At 41.4% G+C, this 17739-nt stretch overlaps 1 protein-coding gene across 4 annotated transcripts in view; it reads left to right on the top strand.

Moving 5' to 3' along the window:
• The window catches only part of u2af1 (U2 small nuclear RNA auxiliary factor 1), an 84332-nt gene that overhangs the window by 39628 nt on the left and 26965 nt on the right, over window positions 1-17739 (top strand). For all 4 annotated transcript variants that reach the window (XM_059969043.1, XM_059969044.1, XM_059969041.1 and 1 more), the window contains exons 4-5: window positions 10442-10491; window positions 13950-14048. In XM_059969043.1, coding sequence (XP_059825026.1) covers window positions 10442-10491; window positions 13950-14048 — 149 coding nt within the window. The remainder of the gene's footprint in view (window positions 1-10441; window positions 10492-13949; window positions 14049-17739) is intronic.

Genomic DNA, 17739 nt, shown 5'->3' with positions numbered 1-17739 from the left:
GGGTTGTGGTGCTATCTGAGCCTTGGACCAGGGGTCACAACAGAGCATTCAACGCAGAAGTGGTCCAGTTACTCGCCTGAAAGCTTTCTGTACTTAGGCTTACTATTGGTAGGGAGCAGGAAGCTTGATTGCAGTGATGAGTCAGAAATTCTTTATTTGAATTGAAGAGGTTTTGGAGGGAGGGCAACGTAGAGATTGGGTAGGGGCTTCAACAACCATAGACTTCTAAATAATTAGTAATAAAGATGAGAAGTTCTCTCTCCTGCTCATTGCAGTCTGAAATACTAATAAAATATATTTTTATAATATGTACAGTTAAAGGCAGATAGTAGAGATGAGAATCCCTTCAAAGTATATAGTATGTTTTATGAAACATTTCAATGATACTCTGCAATTTAACAGATGTACCACATATCAGCATAGCAGTACAGATTTTGATGTTTTCCCAAAGCCACGGTCTGTTTTCATAATGAAAATAGGAAACTGAACAGAAGTGTTTCAGATTTTTCATATTAAGTGCAACTCAGCTATTAATGTAGCACTGAACATTCTGGGACTTAGGGATACTGAAGATGAGATCCTCAACAGAGTAGAAAACTCAAAGGTTAATTATCAGGCCCTCTGTGTTTGAATGTCAGTTGTGTTTTATATGTTCACTTTGTTGGTGTTCCACAGAAAGATTGGGAGACCATTGCTTCCATGAGTAATACAATAGCAGAATAACTTGCTCTTTAGAATATTGGTGAATTTTACACCTAGTCTTGCTGGCTTCCAGTTGCCAGATAAACTTCATAGGGTCTTGATGTGGCAATACCAATTTCACAGAGCTGGAGAGGATTGGCTCTTGTATATGTGGAAGAATGAGGTAACTGTCTGTTACTACTGGGCAAGCTCAGGGATGACCTAAATGAATTGGACCCTGTGCATACATGCAAATGGTGGTTTATGTGATTATGCACTGGTTCAATGGGGTTCGGACTTGGTGCTTCTGTAGCTGGGGGCAGGGTGTTAGCTGTAAGTGCATCTCAAGATCCTGGTACATACCGAAATATCTAATTATTTATTCTGGCATGGGATTAAGGCCCTATTTGCAGTGTAATTAGTGCAGTAGTTTAGCTGCTCTGTCTGGACAGTTGGTCATATAGCAGCTGTTGATGGGTGTGATGTCGGGAATCCATCTCCTTCTCAATAGCTAGTTATTTATGGGCTGTTTTCCATTGAATGAATTTCTGATGCTTGGGTTTCTAGTCAGAGCAGTAGCTGGTATATGGTGCATGTGCTTCAGTGGGTTAACAATCTGCTTCATGAATTTTCTTTATGAAGCGAGAGATTGTTGGTGAAAGGGAAACTCAGATTAGGGTTGCCATTTTCTAGGATGGCATTTCCCAATAGATTACATATTCAACCGGAGCTGGTACTAGACACAAACAGAACTGGTCTGATCTTGCCTCCTGTCCACGTGGAGTGTCAACTCATGATTGCAGGCAGGATGTGATGATAACCAATTAATACAGAAGCTGCAGTGTCCTCGATTGACTGAGTCCATTTCAGTTTGATGTGACTTGTACTAATTGGGTGGGTGATGTCCCATTGCATCATGAAGATGCATATAATAACACAAACTGGTCTTGTGTGGTAGGCTTTTATTGTGTGTTTCCATTGTCTTTTTGCTACTTTGATGTAAATTTTAAAATTTAGAAACTTTGGTGTATTTATGCCATTACCTGCCCCCACTCTGACGTTTGCAATAGGAGGCTGGAGAGTCTTGAGCAGTCGTCAACACATGCTCATGTGTACATGGCCGTAAGTGAGATGTGTTCATTTGGACACTTGTTCTCATTACTACATTTGAGAACAGAAGACAGTGTGTGGCTGTCATGAAACAGCAGGTTGTTACAGACCTGTAGAATTGGTTAATGTGGGATCATAGGGATAAGGCAATGCAGGAGAGCATTCAGCGTCTAATTCACACTAGCTGGAAAAAGTGCAACACATCTGATCTCAATAGACAGTAGGTGCAGGAGAAGGCCATTTGGCCCTTCTAGCCAGCACCGCCATTCACTGTGATGGTGGCTGATCATACACAATCAGTACCCCGTTCCTGCCCTCTCCCCTTATCCCTTGACCCCGCTATCTACAAGAGCTCTATCTAACTCACTCTTGAATGCATCCAGAGACTTGGCCTCCACTGCCTTCTGGGGCAGAGCATTCCACATATCCACCACTCTCTGGATGAAAAAGTTTTTCCGCATCTCTGTTCTAAATGGCCTACCTCTTATTCTTAAACTGTGGCCTCTAGTTCTGGACTCACCCATCAGCGGGAACATGCTTCCTGCCTCCAGCGTGTCCAATCCCTTAATAATCTTATATGTTTCAATCAGATCCCCCCTCATCCTTCTAAATTCCAGTGTATACAAGCCCAGTCGCTCCAATCTTTCAACATATGACAGTCCAGCCATTCCGGGAATTAACCTTGTGAACCTACACTGCATTCCCTCAATAGCAAGAATGTCCTTCCTCAAATTTGGAGATCAAAACTGCACACAATACTCCAGGTGGGGTCAGGACCCTGTACAGCTGCAGAAGGACCTCTTTATTCCTATACTCAATTCCTCATGTTATAAAGGCCAGCATGCCATTAGCTTTCTTCACTGCCTGCTATACCTGCATGCTTGCTTTCATTGACTGATGTACAAGAACACCAAGATCTCGTTGTACTTCCCCTTTTCCTAACTTGACTCCATTTAGATAGTAATCTGCCTTCCTGTTCTTGCCACCAAAGTGGATAACCTCACATTTATCCACATTAAACTGCATCTGCCATACATTTGCCCACTCACCCAACCTGTCCAAGTCACCCTACATTCTCATAATATCCTCCTGACATTTCACAGTGCCACCCAGCTTTGTGTCATCAGCAAATTTGCTAATGTTACTTTTAATCCCTTAATCTTACTTTAATCTCACTTTCCATCATTTGGTTTATATGCACATAATTAAAACACTAAATTCTTAAACATATAAATATTTTTCTAATGAGTTGAGGGCTTTTATTTTTGCTACTTTTTCAGGTGTTTCTGAACTCCAGTCATTCTCAATTAAAAAAAGGTTCCAAAACTTTGGTTTAGTTTATCTGCCAATTGTTCTAAATTCTCTATCTCTTGTCAATTGGCCTAGCCAATTGATGGTATAGTGGCATCCAGGCCAAACTTCAAGGCGAGTGGTCTTGGGTTCGAATGCTGCTGGCCCCTTGCACACTCTCCATCCATGCTGGGTTGGGTGTCGGGCTAGCAGCTTGGCTTTGTAAAATGGACAAATGCTAAAGAAACAGCAAGGTCGCCGCCTGATGCAGAGAGGAACAACAATGTCCATTAGCCTGCTTTTCTGACCGTTGCATTTTGGCTGAGATAGTTTGATTCTGCTTCTCAGACAAATGAGACAACTGATCACACTACCCCACGTATATCAGCCAAATTTCTTAACATCCTCATACATCTCTGTAACTTTTCTAATGTAGTTTTCGTGCTGTATATTAATGTCAAGTCAGCTGTCACTATGGTGAGACGGCTGATGTTTCACAATTTACATAATCTCCCTCTTGCACTTGCTCTCAGAAAGGGAAAACACAAAGATGGTGGACCATTTGCTTCCTCTTGACTGCTTCTCCTTCAACTCCCTTAATATTCAAAATATACTTAGTGACTGAGCATCCACCACTGAATTAGAGTATTCTTACTTCCTGAGTGAAGAAATTTCTTCTCATGACCATACTGAACATTTGATTCCTTATTGTATCTTAGGTGTGTATCTTAAGCCAAAAACGTTATGACATCTATCCTGCTGAACCTTCTAAGAATTTTGTATGCCCTGGGGGTAATTTCATGCTCAATTTAGACCAGGGGTTACCAAACTTTTTTATGCCTTGGACCCCACAGTTAACCAAGGGGTTCTGGGTTCCTAGGTTGGGAACCCCTGGTTTATACTCAGTGTTAACCTTTCCACAAAGGAGAATTCAATCTGATGGATGATTATCATACTCCCTCTTCACAAATCCTTTTCTTGTATAACATTCCAGATGATGTTATGAGGGCCCTACATAATCAGATTAAGACATAGATCACGATAGCACAGTGGAGTCCCTTTTGGCCCAAGATGCTGTGCCAACCCTTTAACCTACTCTAAGATCAATCTAGCCCTTCTCCCTATTCCATTTCAGGTTGAGATAATTTTATGCCCTCAATTGATGTTGCTTTCAGACATACACCACAACTGACCACACAATCTTGTTTCTTCTTTTATCTCCATTGTTTTGTGTGGAACTGCATATCCTAGCGGACATTTCCACAGCCATTCACCTTGTCCGTCTCCTTAGAGTTTCTCTGTTTTCACAATTTTTGCTCTTGAGGGATATGGGTTTTTGCCACCACCACCACCATTTTTTTGGGCAGGGAGGGAGGAAGAAGAACAGAAATTATAGGCCAGTTTACCTAACTGGTTCAGAAGATGCTGGAGTCCCTTATTAAGGAGAGGTTTCTGGGTACTTGGAAGAATATGATAAAATAGGCCAAAGGCAGCATGGCTTTCTCAAGGAGAAATCTTGCCTTACAAATCTGTTGGAACTCTGAGAAAGTAACAGGCAGGATAGACAAAGGAGTGTCAGTTGATGTTGTTTACTTGGATTTTCAGAAGACTTTTAACAAGGTACCACACATGAGGCTACTTGACAAAATAAGAGCCCATGGAATTACAGGAAAGATGCTAGCATGGTTAGAATATTGGCTAACTGGCAGGTGGCAGAGTGGGCATAATGGGAGCCTTTTCTGGTTGGCTGCTGGTGACTAGTGATGTTCCACAGGGATTTGTGGGACAATTTCTTTTTACATTATATGTCAGTGATTTGGATGAATGAATTGATGGCTTTGTTGCAAAGTTTGTGGACAATATGAAGATAGGTGAGGGGCAGGTAGTATTGAAGAAGCAGGGAGTATGCAGAAGAACTTAGACAGATTGGGACAATGGACAAAGATGTGGCAGAATATAATGTAGGGAAGTGTATAGTCTTGCCCTTTGGTAGCATGAATAAAGGTGTAGACTATTTTCTAAATGGGGAGAAAATTCAAAAATCAAGGGCGCAAAGGGACTTGGGAGCCCTTGTGCAGGATTCCCAAAAGATTTACTTGCAGGTTGAGTTGGTGGTAAGGAAGGCAAATGTAATGTTAGTATTCATTTCGAGAGGACTAGAATATAACAGCAAGAATATAATGCTGAGACTTTATAAGGTATTTGTGTGACCACACTTGGAGTATTGTGAGTAGTTTTGGGTTCATTATTTAAGAAGTGCTACCATAGGAGAGGGTCCAGAGGAGGTTCACAAGAATGATTCTGAAAGTGAAAGGGTTAATGTATGAGGAGCATTTGATGGCTCTGGGCCTGTTCTTGCTAGAGTTTAGAAGAATAGCGGGTGATCTCATTGGAACCCATCGAATATTGAAAGGTCTGGAGTGGATATGGAGAGGATGTTTTTTGTAGTGGGTGAATCCAGGACCAGAGGGGACCTCAACATAGATGAATGTCCATTTAGAACAGAGATGAGGAGGAATTTTTTTTTTTAGCTAGACTGAGCAAGAGGGCTGGTGAATCTGGAATTCAACAGCACGGGCAGCTGTGGAGGCCAAGTCATTGAGTATATTTAAAGCTGAGGTTGATAGGTTCTTGATTAGTAAGGCCGTCAAAGGTTATGGGAGAAGGCAGGAGAATGGGGTTGAGAGGGTAATAAATCAGCCATGATGGAATGGTGGCACAGACTCAATGGGCTGAGTGGCCTGCATCTCACGTGGAGCATAGATTGTAGAGGGTTTTCTCCATGGCAGAGGTACCTAAGACTAGAAGGCATAGTTTTAACGTGGGTAGTACAAGATTTAGAGGGATCTTGGCTACAGTTGTTTCACACGTGTGGCTGTAGTCTGGAATACACTGCTTCAGGCTGTGCACTTGACCAGCTCGTTGAAATGTCAGGGCATCTGAGATTACAGTCCAAGTGCTGATAAATGAGATTAGTATAGTTAGTGTCCCTAATGTGTTAGCATGCACATATGAGTGGGAGGGTCTGTGTGACTCTGGCCATTCAGTCATTACCTTTTGGTACTTGCTACTGTATCACTGTTATTTCAGCTTGCTAAATTCCCATGATCTCTACTGTGTGGAGCAGGGTCAAGCCACATAAATATTCCTTAGGTGTACTCTCCCTAACTCCTATTTAACTAGACTAATTTTATGCAGTAGTAGGTGTTCTTTCCAGCTCTCAATAGGTCTTTAAGAAAGGTAGCAGGAGAAACCCAAGTTCAAGTTGAATTGTTGGTCACCCATAACCATGAATGCAGCTAAACAAAACTGTCCATTTCAGCCTTTTCAGTTCTTTGGTAAAATATGTTATCCCAGTTTTTTCTCAGACATTAGATGATCTTGGTCTTCTACTCAGTCTGATCATTTCTGGCCATCTGAGTGGTAATTGTCAAACTTTCCACATGGCATATTGCCCCTTAGTTCTAGATTCCAGCCTGTGAAATCTTTGCATCTCCCACAGTCACAGAGAAGTACAGCATGGAAGTAGTACCTTTGGCCCATCTAGTCCATGCCGAAACCATTTAAATTCCCATTGACCTGTACTGAGACCATAGCCCTTCAAACTTTGCTTAAATGTTGAAATCAAGCTTGCATTCACCACTTGTGCTGGCTGCTCATTCCACACTCTCATGGCCCTTTGAGTGAAGTTGTTTTCCCTTATGGTCCCCTTAAACTTCTCACATCATGTCCTCTTGGAATATAAAGGTATCCGTGATTTTCAGACTAAGACTCTTGTTCAATCCTACTTGTTATTTGGAATCAGTTCACTGAGTTAAATCTGCTGCTTCCAAAGCAAGAGTAATGTTGGGTGCAGGGTACAGAGTACAGACAAAATGTGTTCTCTGGACCTTTGCCCTTTCAAGTTCTCCAGAATTTTAGCAAACCTTACTTGTATTTATATTCCAGTCCTTTTGCACAAATATACAAATGCATTACCTTAATAACTAATTACTGTAAGACCATAAGAAAGAGTAGCAGAATTAGACCATTTGGCCCATTGAGTCTGCTCTGCCATTTCATTATGGCTGATTGAATTTTCACTGCCTTCTTCCCATATCCCTTCATCCGCTGACCAATCAAGAATCTATCAACCCCTGTCTTAAATATACATAAAGACTTGGCCTCCACAGCTGCCTGTAGCAAAGAATTCCACAGATTCACCACTTCTCTGTCTGAAGAAATTCCTCCTCATCTCCATTCTAAAAGGGTGCCCCTTTATTCTGAGGTGTGTCCTCTGGTCTTAGATTCTCCTGCCATGGGGAGCATCCTCTCAACATTCAGTCTATTGAGGCCTTTCACCATTCGATAGGTTTCAGTGAAGTCAACCATCATTTTTCTGAATTGTTGTGAATACAGACCCAGAGCCATCAAATGCTCTTCATATGGCAAGCCATTCAATACTGGAATCATTTTCATGAACCTCCTTTGAACCTTTTCCAGTTTCAGCACATCCTTTCTAAGATGGGAGGCCAAAACTGCTCACAGTACTCCCAAGTGAGGCTCAACAGTACTTTCTAAATCTCAACATTACATCCTTACTTTTATATTTTTTCCTTAACTTATATTACTTTCCTTAATAATTATTTGCTCAATGTGCATGTTAACTTCCTCCATTTCATAAACCTACACAGCTGGGGGGAAAGAGGGCATGGAATTGTTGGCTTTTGGTCCCTGTAATTTCCTCTTAGTTAATGTGCTTCATAAATTCAAATCAGTTCAATTCAATTCAAGTTTAATTGTTGTTCAACCATACTTGAATACAGCCAAATGAAACGCGTTACAAGGGCCAATAGTCATATGCAAGATCACAATTATGAGATAAAATAGTTCCGACATCCTGTGACACCCCAGCTTGAGGCCCAGTCCTCGTACACACAAGTCAACAAATCCAAATAGAATATCAGAAAATACAAGGATGTAGAATATGAACGTACGTAGTCGAGGACTCCCTGTGCACGCCCCCCCCCCCCCCCCCCCAGTTCACCGAGATCATCTGTCGACCAGTTTTCATGGTAACATCATGGCTTTGAGGCCCCATCCTTCATTATACAAGCACATATAGGATATTAGTAAAAATTTAACCACACAAATATATATGCATATTGTGCAGAATTGACCACAGCAGAGCTTCTCTTCCACCAAGTGAAACTCCGGGAGGGCAGTACCAGCTTTGTCCTCTCACTTCGGGTGGCTGCAAACAGCCAACACGGTGGCTTCAAGTCTAGTTCTTGCTACGACCGAGGCCAGGCAGCTCCCCCTTCATCCACGCCTGCTCTCATCCGATAAATCAGTGAATCCAGCTTGTGGTATACCAGATTAACAGTGTCCAAAAGGGTCTTGCAATTGCAAGAAGTGCGACCATGACAGCTCTTGACTGTGAGCCTCCACTGGCTAGGCAGCAGCACAATGCACAGCTTCTTCATTATTCTCCACCAGCAAGCAACTCGCTGATGGAGTAGACCTGCAGTACTTAATGTGTAGCAGGATCTTGTGATCATTGGAAGTACGTTTAAGTAGAATGGTGGCACCTTCTGTTGACCTTGTTGAAGCCACTGTGACCAATCATGCCACCATCTTGCCAGAAGACTTTTGTTCTTCAGGTTTTGCTGTGATGATTCAGCATGTTGCATTCTCTCTGATTATTTTTTAAAAAAGCAATACTACATTACCACAAGAGATTCTGAAGATGCCTGACTTGCTCCAGCATCTTGTGTGTGATTCTCCATCAGCAATCATCCAGGCCTTCAGTGGCATACCTGTGGCCAGAGGGATCACCAAATGGTGACTGGAGCTGCCTTATTTTTCCTTTCCTTGCTTATTGATATTTTTCAGCTGTGCCTTGAAATGATGAACTTTCAAATAAACTAAACTTAATAGTACCGCTCGTTCTCATTTTTAATCCCAGTGCCTGTATTGCTTCCTCCCAGGTTACCCACTGTGGTTCCTAAGGACCACCACTCATTGTTAGTCTTTTGTTCATTAATTATTCAAGAAAATTCTTATTGTTTTACTTGTTTACAGTTTTTCATTTTATTTGTATTTCTAAGTTTTAACTATACACCATTACTTTCTATAATCCAAAGACCTAGAAACCTGAAAATGTTTAAATCACATAATAATTAGCAATTTAGATTCAGTTAAGTTTGTAACTGCAGCTAGCCTCAATAATAGTGATCATGAAACTGTTTTCTAACCCGATCCTTTAGCCCTCTCCTCGCCTCAACAAAGGAATTGCTTCTCCAGTCATTACACTGCCCACTGGTTAATGTACCAGTAATTGTCCCCATGAAGCCATTTCAACTCATCCAAAACAGTTATTTCCTTTGTTTGACATATCCATGCAGATATCCCTCCTGTTTGTACCTCTCTCTTTCCGGGTTCTGATGAAGGGTTGCAGGACCGTTAACTGTTCCAACTCCCATACTCATTGCACTAACTGATGAAGGCAAGTGTGCCAAACAGCATGGATTCTACATTGTTTACCTGTGTTGCCGCTTTCAAGGATTCCTGTACCTATACCTGATATGTCTCTCCAAAGTACTGCCATTCACTGTGAATGTGCTCCCTTGGCTTAACTTGCCAAATGCAACATCTCACACTTGTCTGAATTAAATTGAGCCTGCCATTCCTTAAGTGATTTAAGATCACTTCCACAAAAATTGTGCTTGTGTCTGGAGAAATACCTGTCAGTGCCTTCTCCACACAACCTCCCTCCAAAACACTACTGAGTATCATAGCACGGACCTGACACAATCCTGTTCAGCCCTGCATATCTAAATCACTCACTGCTTTTGTACTCAGACCCCCTTATCTTTCCTCTACACTTGATTAATGTTGGGCTTTAATTGGAGCTGATATTGTAACAAACTATTGCTGTAACTTGACACAGCTGATGGAAGGAATGTACCAATATGAATTCCACGCTGAATGCCTTGCAGTGCTTCCACTCGTGAGAATTCAATATTGAATGAACATTTGGGAGTGTTCAAGTGATGATGTGTCTCCAACACGGATGATCTCTCTTGGAGTTACGGGCCAGTGAAAACTGAGCACTTAAATACAGACAGTGTCTGTCAGGAGTGCTGAAATTACTGCAAAGTCAGTTGGAAATTTCATGGGCACAGGAAGAGCTTTAAAACCTTAGAGGGATATGCATATTAGGATGAAAGGGTTATTGTATTTCAATATTTAATGTAGAGTAATGCATTTAACAAGTATATGTATTCTTAATTGTTGAGGTCAATCAGATACTGCAGCTTTAAATCTTTGGTATGACATTAATTGCAACCTTCTAAATCTTGTTAATTTGTCTTGTTAGGTGCTGTTGGTGATGTTGAAATGCAGGAACATTATGATGAGTTCTTTGAGGTAAGCAACCTATGCTTTGAATAGTGGATGGTATGGAAGACATAAGCTGTTCTGCAGTGGTTGATCTGTCATTTTATCCTCCAACTTGGGTCTTTTTCTATTAAGTTGTATTAACCCAGTAAAATCTCATGGTGGTACATAGCACAACCAGGCCCTTCAACCATCACGTTAATGCCGACCATTGTACCATAAATTCAGACAAACAGATTAAAATGTTTTGTCTGTGCATAGAAATTCTGGCACAAGAGTACTAATTCAGTCAAGATACCCTATATGAGTCTTAACACTCCTCTTGCCCCCACATTTACCCACCCTCACCTTTTCCCCTTTTTCCAGCTATCTGCCTTATCCTAAATTTTGTACTTTATTTGCTTATGTGAACACCACCCAGTGAATTTCTGCTGGCCCCTAGTAGCTCAGAATTGTTATGGCAAGAAGATAGACAATAGACAGTAGGTGCAGGAGTAGGCCATTTGGCCCTTCTAGCCAGCACCGCCATTCACTGTGATCATGCACAATCAGTACCCCGTTCCTGCCCTCTCCCCAAATCCCTTGACCCCGCTATCTATAAGAGTTCTATCTAACTCTCTCTTGAATGTATCCAGAGACTTGGCCTCCACTGCCTTCTGGGGCAGAGCATTCCACATATCCACCACTCTCTGGGTGAAAAAGTTTTTCTGCATCTTTGTTCTAAATGGCCTACCCCTTATTCTTAAACTGTGGCCTCTAGTTCTGGACTCACCCATCAGCAGGAACATGCTTCCTGCCTCTGGTGTGTCCAATCCCTTAATAATCTTACATGTTTCAATCAGATCCCCTCTCATCCTTCTAAATTCCAGTGTATACAAGCCCATTTGATCCATTGGGTTTTGGCTAGTTCTGTGGTACACAATTTCACACTCCCATTTCCTTTTCCTCTTCCTTTTCCTTAGAGAGGACATTGTCCTCTCTAAAAACTCATTAAAATCATGAAGTCATTCTCCGGACAGTAAAATTCCCTCTTTGAAAGAGATGAGTGAATGTGTAAATTTAGCCATTACAGAACTTTTGAGTTGTGTCTTGTTGAGAGAGAGTTTAAACTGAAATTTATGATTCGTGAAAAGATTCTTGGTTAGTCAGGGCATGAAGAGACATGGGGGAAGGCAGGAGATTGGGGCTGAGAGGAAAAAAGGATCAGCAGTGATGAAATGGCGGAGCAGACTCGATAGGCCATGTAGCTTAATTTTGCTCCTACATCTTATACTCTTATGTAATTATTTAAATTTAAAGTTTCCAGCTGCCATGGTTAGAGTATAACTTATGCAATAGCATTGGATTAATGGTTCATTACTTTGTACCTTAAATCTTTCCTTAAAAGTGATGTCACAGGTAGATAGAGTTGTAAAAATAGCTTTTGGCACATTGGCCTTCATACTTCAGGTGGAAGTCTATGTTGAAGTTCTATGAGATGTTGGATTTTGAGTATTATGAGCATTTCTGGTCACCTACCTACAGCAAAGATAACAATAGGCTTGAAAGAGAGCAGCAAAAAATTACAAGAATGCTACCAGGATTTGAGGACCTGAGTACTACAGAAAGGTTTAAATAGGTTAAGATTTTATTCCGTGGAGTGGAGGAGAATGAGGGGAGATTTGATAGAGGTATACAGAATTATGAGGGGTATAGATAGGGTAAATGCTTGTAAGTTTTCCCTCAAGTTGGGTGGGACTACAAATAGGGGTCAGGTTAAGAGTGAAAGATGAAACATTCAAAGGGAAATCTGAAGGGGAGCTTCTTCACTCAGAGCTGCTGATGCAAGTGGTAGATGGTTTGATTTCAACATTTAGGGGAAGTTTCATTTGGTACATGGATGAGAGGTATGGTCCAGGTGCAGGTAGATGAGACTAGGCTGCCATAGGAGCTGTTTCTGTGCTATATATTTCCAAATCATTCATCTTGTTTACCATCATCAAATGACACTTCTAAAAGCTTTACTCTTAAGAGTAACCCCAGCTTCTCCAAACCAACCATGTATTTCTTCTGTGGAACTATCCCCAGAAATCTTTCCTGCAAGTTCTCTAGGACCATCAAATTATTCATATCTGAACTGTTTACTATAGGAACAGTGTAGCCCTTTGGAGTTGGTTCTGAACATGATGACAAGTTAAACTAATCCCTTTTGCCTCTCCATGACCCATATCCCTCTATTTCCTGCGTATCTATTTGTCTGAAATACCATTATTGTATCTGCTTCTATTGTCATCCTGGCAGTGCGTTCCAAATAGTTACTATTGTCTGGGTTAAAAATAAATTGTACATCTTTAAATTTTACCCTCTTATCTTAAATGCATAACCTCAGTATTTGACATTTCTGCCCTGTGGAAAAAGATTCTGTTCATGCATCCTATCAATGCATGTCATGAATTTATAAACTTCCATCAGGTTCCTCAGCCTCCAGTGCTCCATGTTTGTCCAACCTCTCCTCATAGCTAATAACCTCTAACCTGATAACCATTCTTTCTGTAACGGGGTGGCTGGAACTGCACACAATATTCCAGCTGGGGCCTAATGATAGTTTTACGCAGGTGCAGCGTGACTTCCTTTAACTCTATGTTCCCTGACATTTGACCTTCCGAAGTGCAGCACTTCACACTTGCCTGGATTAAACTCCATAGCTACACATGGTCCATTATTTTACTCTATCTTTTGATATTTTTCTTCAGTAGCTATAACTTCAGTTTTCTTATGCAAACTTACTAACCTATCCATTTACATTTTTGACCAAGTTATTTTTTGTGTGTCACAATAACAATAGAGGATCCAGTACCAATCCCTGAGGAATGCTCACCGGCAGGCCAACATTTATCACAACCCACTGTCATCTAACAAGCCTATTCTAAATCTAGTTACAAATTCAACATAAATCCCATGTACCTTAGTCTTCTGAACCAGCCTGCCTAGAGTGACCTTGTTGAAGTCCATGTAGAAAACATGTGTTGCTCTACCCTTATCAATCAGCTTAGTCACTCCTTTTTTAAAAAAAAACAAAAATTCGGCTTTTAAGGTGTGATCTGTCCCCATAAAGCCAAACTGATTGCTCCTGATTAATTCACAAGTTTCCAAATGCAGGTAAATCTTATCCTTACAAGTCTTTTCTAGTAGGTTTCCTACTTATGATGTAGGGTTCACCAGCCTAAAATTCCATGGATTATAGCGATCTCCTGTCTTGCCCCAAAGTTGTTGAATGAACAAACAATGTGATTATTATCACATCTTGGGATATTTCTCTCATTGGTTAGTTCTAGTATCTCTTGGTACATGTTAGAGAATTATGCAACAGTATTGATGGTCATCAGTCTCCACCTGACTCCAGTTGATGCCTGAATCGAGAGGATGTACCACCATCTGTCAGGGATTATGTTGCTGCTCTCTCTCTCCATGCTAAACGGTTTAACTATTGTGCTTTGCTGTATCTGTAGGAGGTCTTCACAGAAATGGAGGAAAAGTATGGTGAAATTGAAGAGATGAATGTGTGTGACAATCTGGGTGATCACCTGGTTGGAAATGTCTATGTAAAGGTGAGAATTTTGAAATTTTTAAATCCCTATTTCCGATCATTAAAGTCCAGTAGTGCTTGAATGGAATTGATTTTATTTCTTACATCCTTCACATATGTGAGGAGTAAAAATCCTTATGTTACATCTGTGTCTAAGTATCTGTAGGCCTACCATGCTGTGCCCTCTGGTCCTAAACTCTTAAACTATAGGAGATATCCTCCTCACGTACGCTCTATCTAGGCCTTTCAATATTCAATTGGTTTGAATTGAGATTCGCCGCCCCCCCCACCCCTTTCTTCTGAACTCCAGCAAGTGCAGGCCCAGAGCCATCAAATGCTCCTTATATATTAACCCCTTCATTACTAAAATAATTCTCATGACCCTATTCAATGCCAGCACATCTTTTCTTTGATAAGTTACGTACTCAGCAATTGAGAAACAACTTCTTTCCCTCTGCTATCCAATTTCTGAATGGACTTTGAACCTATGAACACAACCTCGCTACTTTTTTTTTACTTCTGTTTTTTTTTTGCATGACTTATTTTAACTGTTTAATAGACACATATATACTTATTATAATTCAGTATTATTTTCTGTATTTATCATGCATTTTCCTTCTCTCCTTTATATCTCCTCAGCTAGGTAGAGATGACAGGCAGGATGATGCCATGCTTCTCTTGCAGGATGTGGGAAGGCAGAGACCTCCGGTATCCCTGACCACTTATTCAGGCGGCTGAAGGGGTGATAGATAGTACCTAAAGAGAGATAGTAATACCTAAGATGCAGGACGCAGGAGACTGGGTGACAGTCTGGAAGGGGAAAGGGATGAAGGAGCCAGTGCAGAGTACCCCTGTAGCTATCCCCCTCAACAGCCCTTTGGATACTGTCGGGTGGGGGTGACCTAACAAGAAAGTCACAATGGTCATGTCTCTTGCACTGAGTATGCCACTGTGACTTGGATGGGAAGGAGGAAGAAGAGGCATGCTGAGGTGTCGGGGGATTTGTTAGTTGGGGGAATGGACAAGAGGTTCTGAAGGCCAGAACAAGATTTCCAGAGGGTATATTGCCTCCCGGGTGACAGGGTCCAGGATATTGGAGATCAAGTCCTCAGTGGGAGGGTGAACAGCCATAAGTCGCGGTCCATGTAGATACCATTAACAAGTGACGAGATTCTGCATAGGGTGTTCAGAGAGCTAGGTGTTAGGTTAAAAGCAGGATCTCCAGGGTTGTGATCTCAGGATTGCTACCCGTGTTGCATGCTAGAACTAGACTATGCAGTTCAATATGTGGCTAAGTACTTGGTGTAGGAGGGAGGGCATAAGATTTTTGGACTGTCTTCCAGAGAAGGTGGGACCTATATAGAAGGGACATTTGCACCTGAATTGGAGGGGGCAAATGCACTAGCGGGAAGGTTTGTTAATGTTACATGGAGGGGTTTTAAACAAGAATTGTAGGGAAATGGAAACCAAAGTGTCAGAATAATTAGTGGAGAGGTTGTGGAGGCAGATACTGACAAGACCTCAGACAAAGTTAGGAACTAAAGGGTTGAGCATGGTGTGACAGTATCAAAAAGGGTGAATATAAGACTGAAGGTGTTGAATCTGAATGCAGAATAAAGTAGGTGAACTTGCGCTATGAGGTCATTTACTTTGTATACTGTGTGCACTCAAGTATAATCTCTTCAGTCCTGAATTCATCATCCTTTTCGATTTTGCCCCCATGTTAGACTTCAACTGACTGCAATTTTGCCCTATCATCTGCCTGATCTTCCTCGCAGTCTCTGTGCACACTCTTATCTAGACCATAAAACATAGGAGCAGAATTAGACCACTCAGCCCATTGAGTCTGCTCTGCCATTCCAACACAGGAAACATCCTTTCCACATGCACCCGATCTAGTCCTTCCAACATTCAGTAGGTTTCAATGAGATCTCCGGCATTCTTCTAAATTCCAGTGAATATAGTCCCAAAGCTGCCAAATGCTCCTCATAGGTTAACCACTTCAATCCTGGAATCATCCTCGTGAACCACCTCTGGACTCTGTAATGACAACATATCCATTCTAGGAAAGGGGCCCAAGACCGTTGATAATACTTCAAGTGCAGTACGTGGAGCTTAGAAAAATACAGGACTATGGATAACTGGAGGTAATTTCTGAAGAAGTACATGTTCAGAACAGCATTGTCAGCCAAAGGGCTTGTGTTGTGCTGTAGGTTTTCTGTGTTTCTATGCAGACTAACTATGTCTTATGGAGGCTCAGCATTCTCTCCTTGCATTTGTATTCTATTCACCTTGAAGTAAATGCCAACATTGCATTTGCCTTCTTTACCACAGACTCAACCTGTAAATTAACTTCTGGGAGTCTAGCACAAGAACCATCCTGCTTGTTACTTACTCGAAGAATTCTTAACAGATTTGTCAGGCAAGATTTCCTTTCACAGAGGCCATGCTGACTTTGACTTGTTTTATCATTAGACTTCTAATACCTTGAAACTTCATCCTTAAAAATAGACTCCAACACTTTCCCAACCACTGAGATTAGGCTAACCTATAGTTTCCTTTCTTTTGCCTTCCTCACTTCTTAAAGAATGGAGTGACATTTGCAATCTTCCAGTCTTGCTGGACAATGACAGAATCAAGTGATCAACATCATGACCAATGCATCTGATAAATCTTCAGCAACCTCTCTCGGGGCAGGGATGTAGTCCATCTGGACCAGCTGATTTATTCACCCTGACCTTTGAGTTTATGTAGCACTTTTTCCTTTGTAATAACAATAGTACTCATTCCTGCTCTCTCTGGCGCACTGCTACTGACGGATTCAAAGTACCCATTAAATTTATCTTTCATTTCTTTGTCTCCCATTACTACCTCACCAGCATCATTTTCCAGTGGTGCAATATCAACTCACCTCCCTCTTAGTGTTTATATAACTAAAAAAACTTCTGGTAACCTTTATATTAATGGGGCTAGTTTGCCCTCGTATTTCATTTTTTCCTTTATAGCTTTTTTAGTTGCCTTTTGATGGATTTTAAAAGCTTCCCAATCACTCAGTTTTGCTACCTTATTTGACTTTTATGCAGTCCTTAACTTCCCTTGTCAGCCACAGTTGCCTACCCCTGCCTTTTGAGAACAACTTCAACTGTGAGACATATCTATCCTGTGCCTTGTGAACTATTCCCAGAAATTTCAGCCATCTCTGCTCTGTTGTCATACTCTCCAACCCACCCAGTCAAGCTCCTCTCTCATACTTCTGTAATTCCCTTTATTCCATTGCAATACTAATACATATGACTTATACTTCTTCCTCTCAAATTGCAGAATGAATTCAATCATATTATGATCACTGCCTCCTAAGGGTTCCTTTACATTAAGCTGACTAATAATATCTGGGCCACTACACTACACCCAATCTCAGATAGCCTTTCCTCGAGTAGACTCAAGCACAAGCTACTCTATGCCATCTTGTAGGCATTCAACAAATTCCCTCTCTTGCGATCCAACACCAACTCGATTATCCCCATCCCCCTCCATGTTGGAAGTCCCCCATTGCAATTGCGTCATTACCCTTATTACGGGCCTTTGCAATCTCAACCCCATGTGTGGGCAGGTAAGAAGATGTCAGGAAAACAGGAATGGTGAAGGTGGATAAATTAATATTCTGTGGCAACCCACTTTCTGCGCAGGCGAACCAGCTGTCAAATAGCCAGCAC

The sequence above is a fragment of the Hypanus sabinus genome, chromosome 4, assembly GCF_030144855.1.
Source record: "Hypanus sabinus isolate sHypSab1 chromosome 4, sHypSab1.hap1, whole genome shotgun sequence".
Taxonomy (NCBI): domain Eukaryota; kingdom Metazoa; phylum Chordata; class Chondrichthyes; order Myliobatiformes; family Dasyatidae; genus Hypanus; species Hypanus sabinus.
The sequence above is the reverse complement of the archived record's forward strand: the minus strand, read 5'-3'. Positions and strand labels throughout refer to the sequence as shown.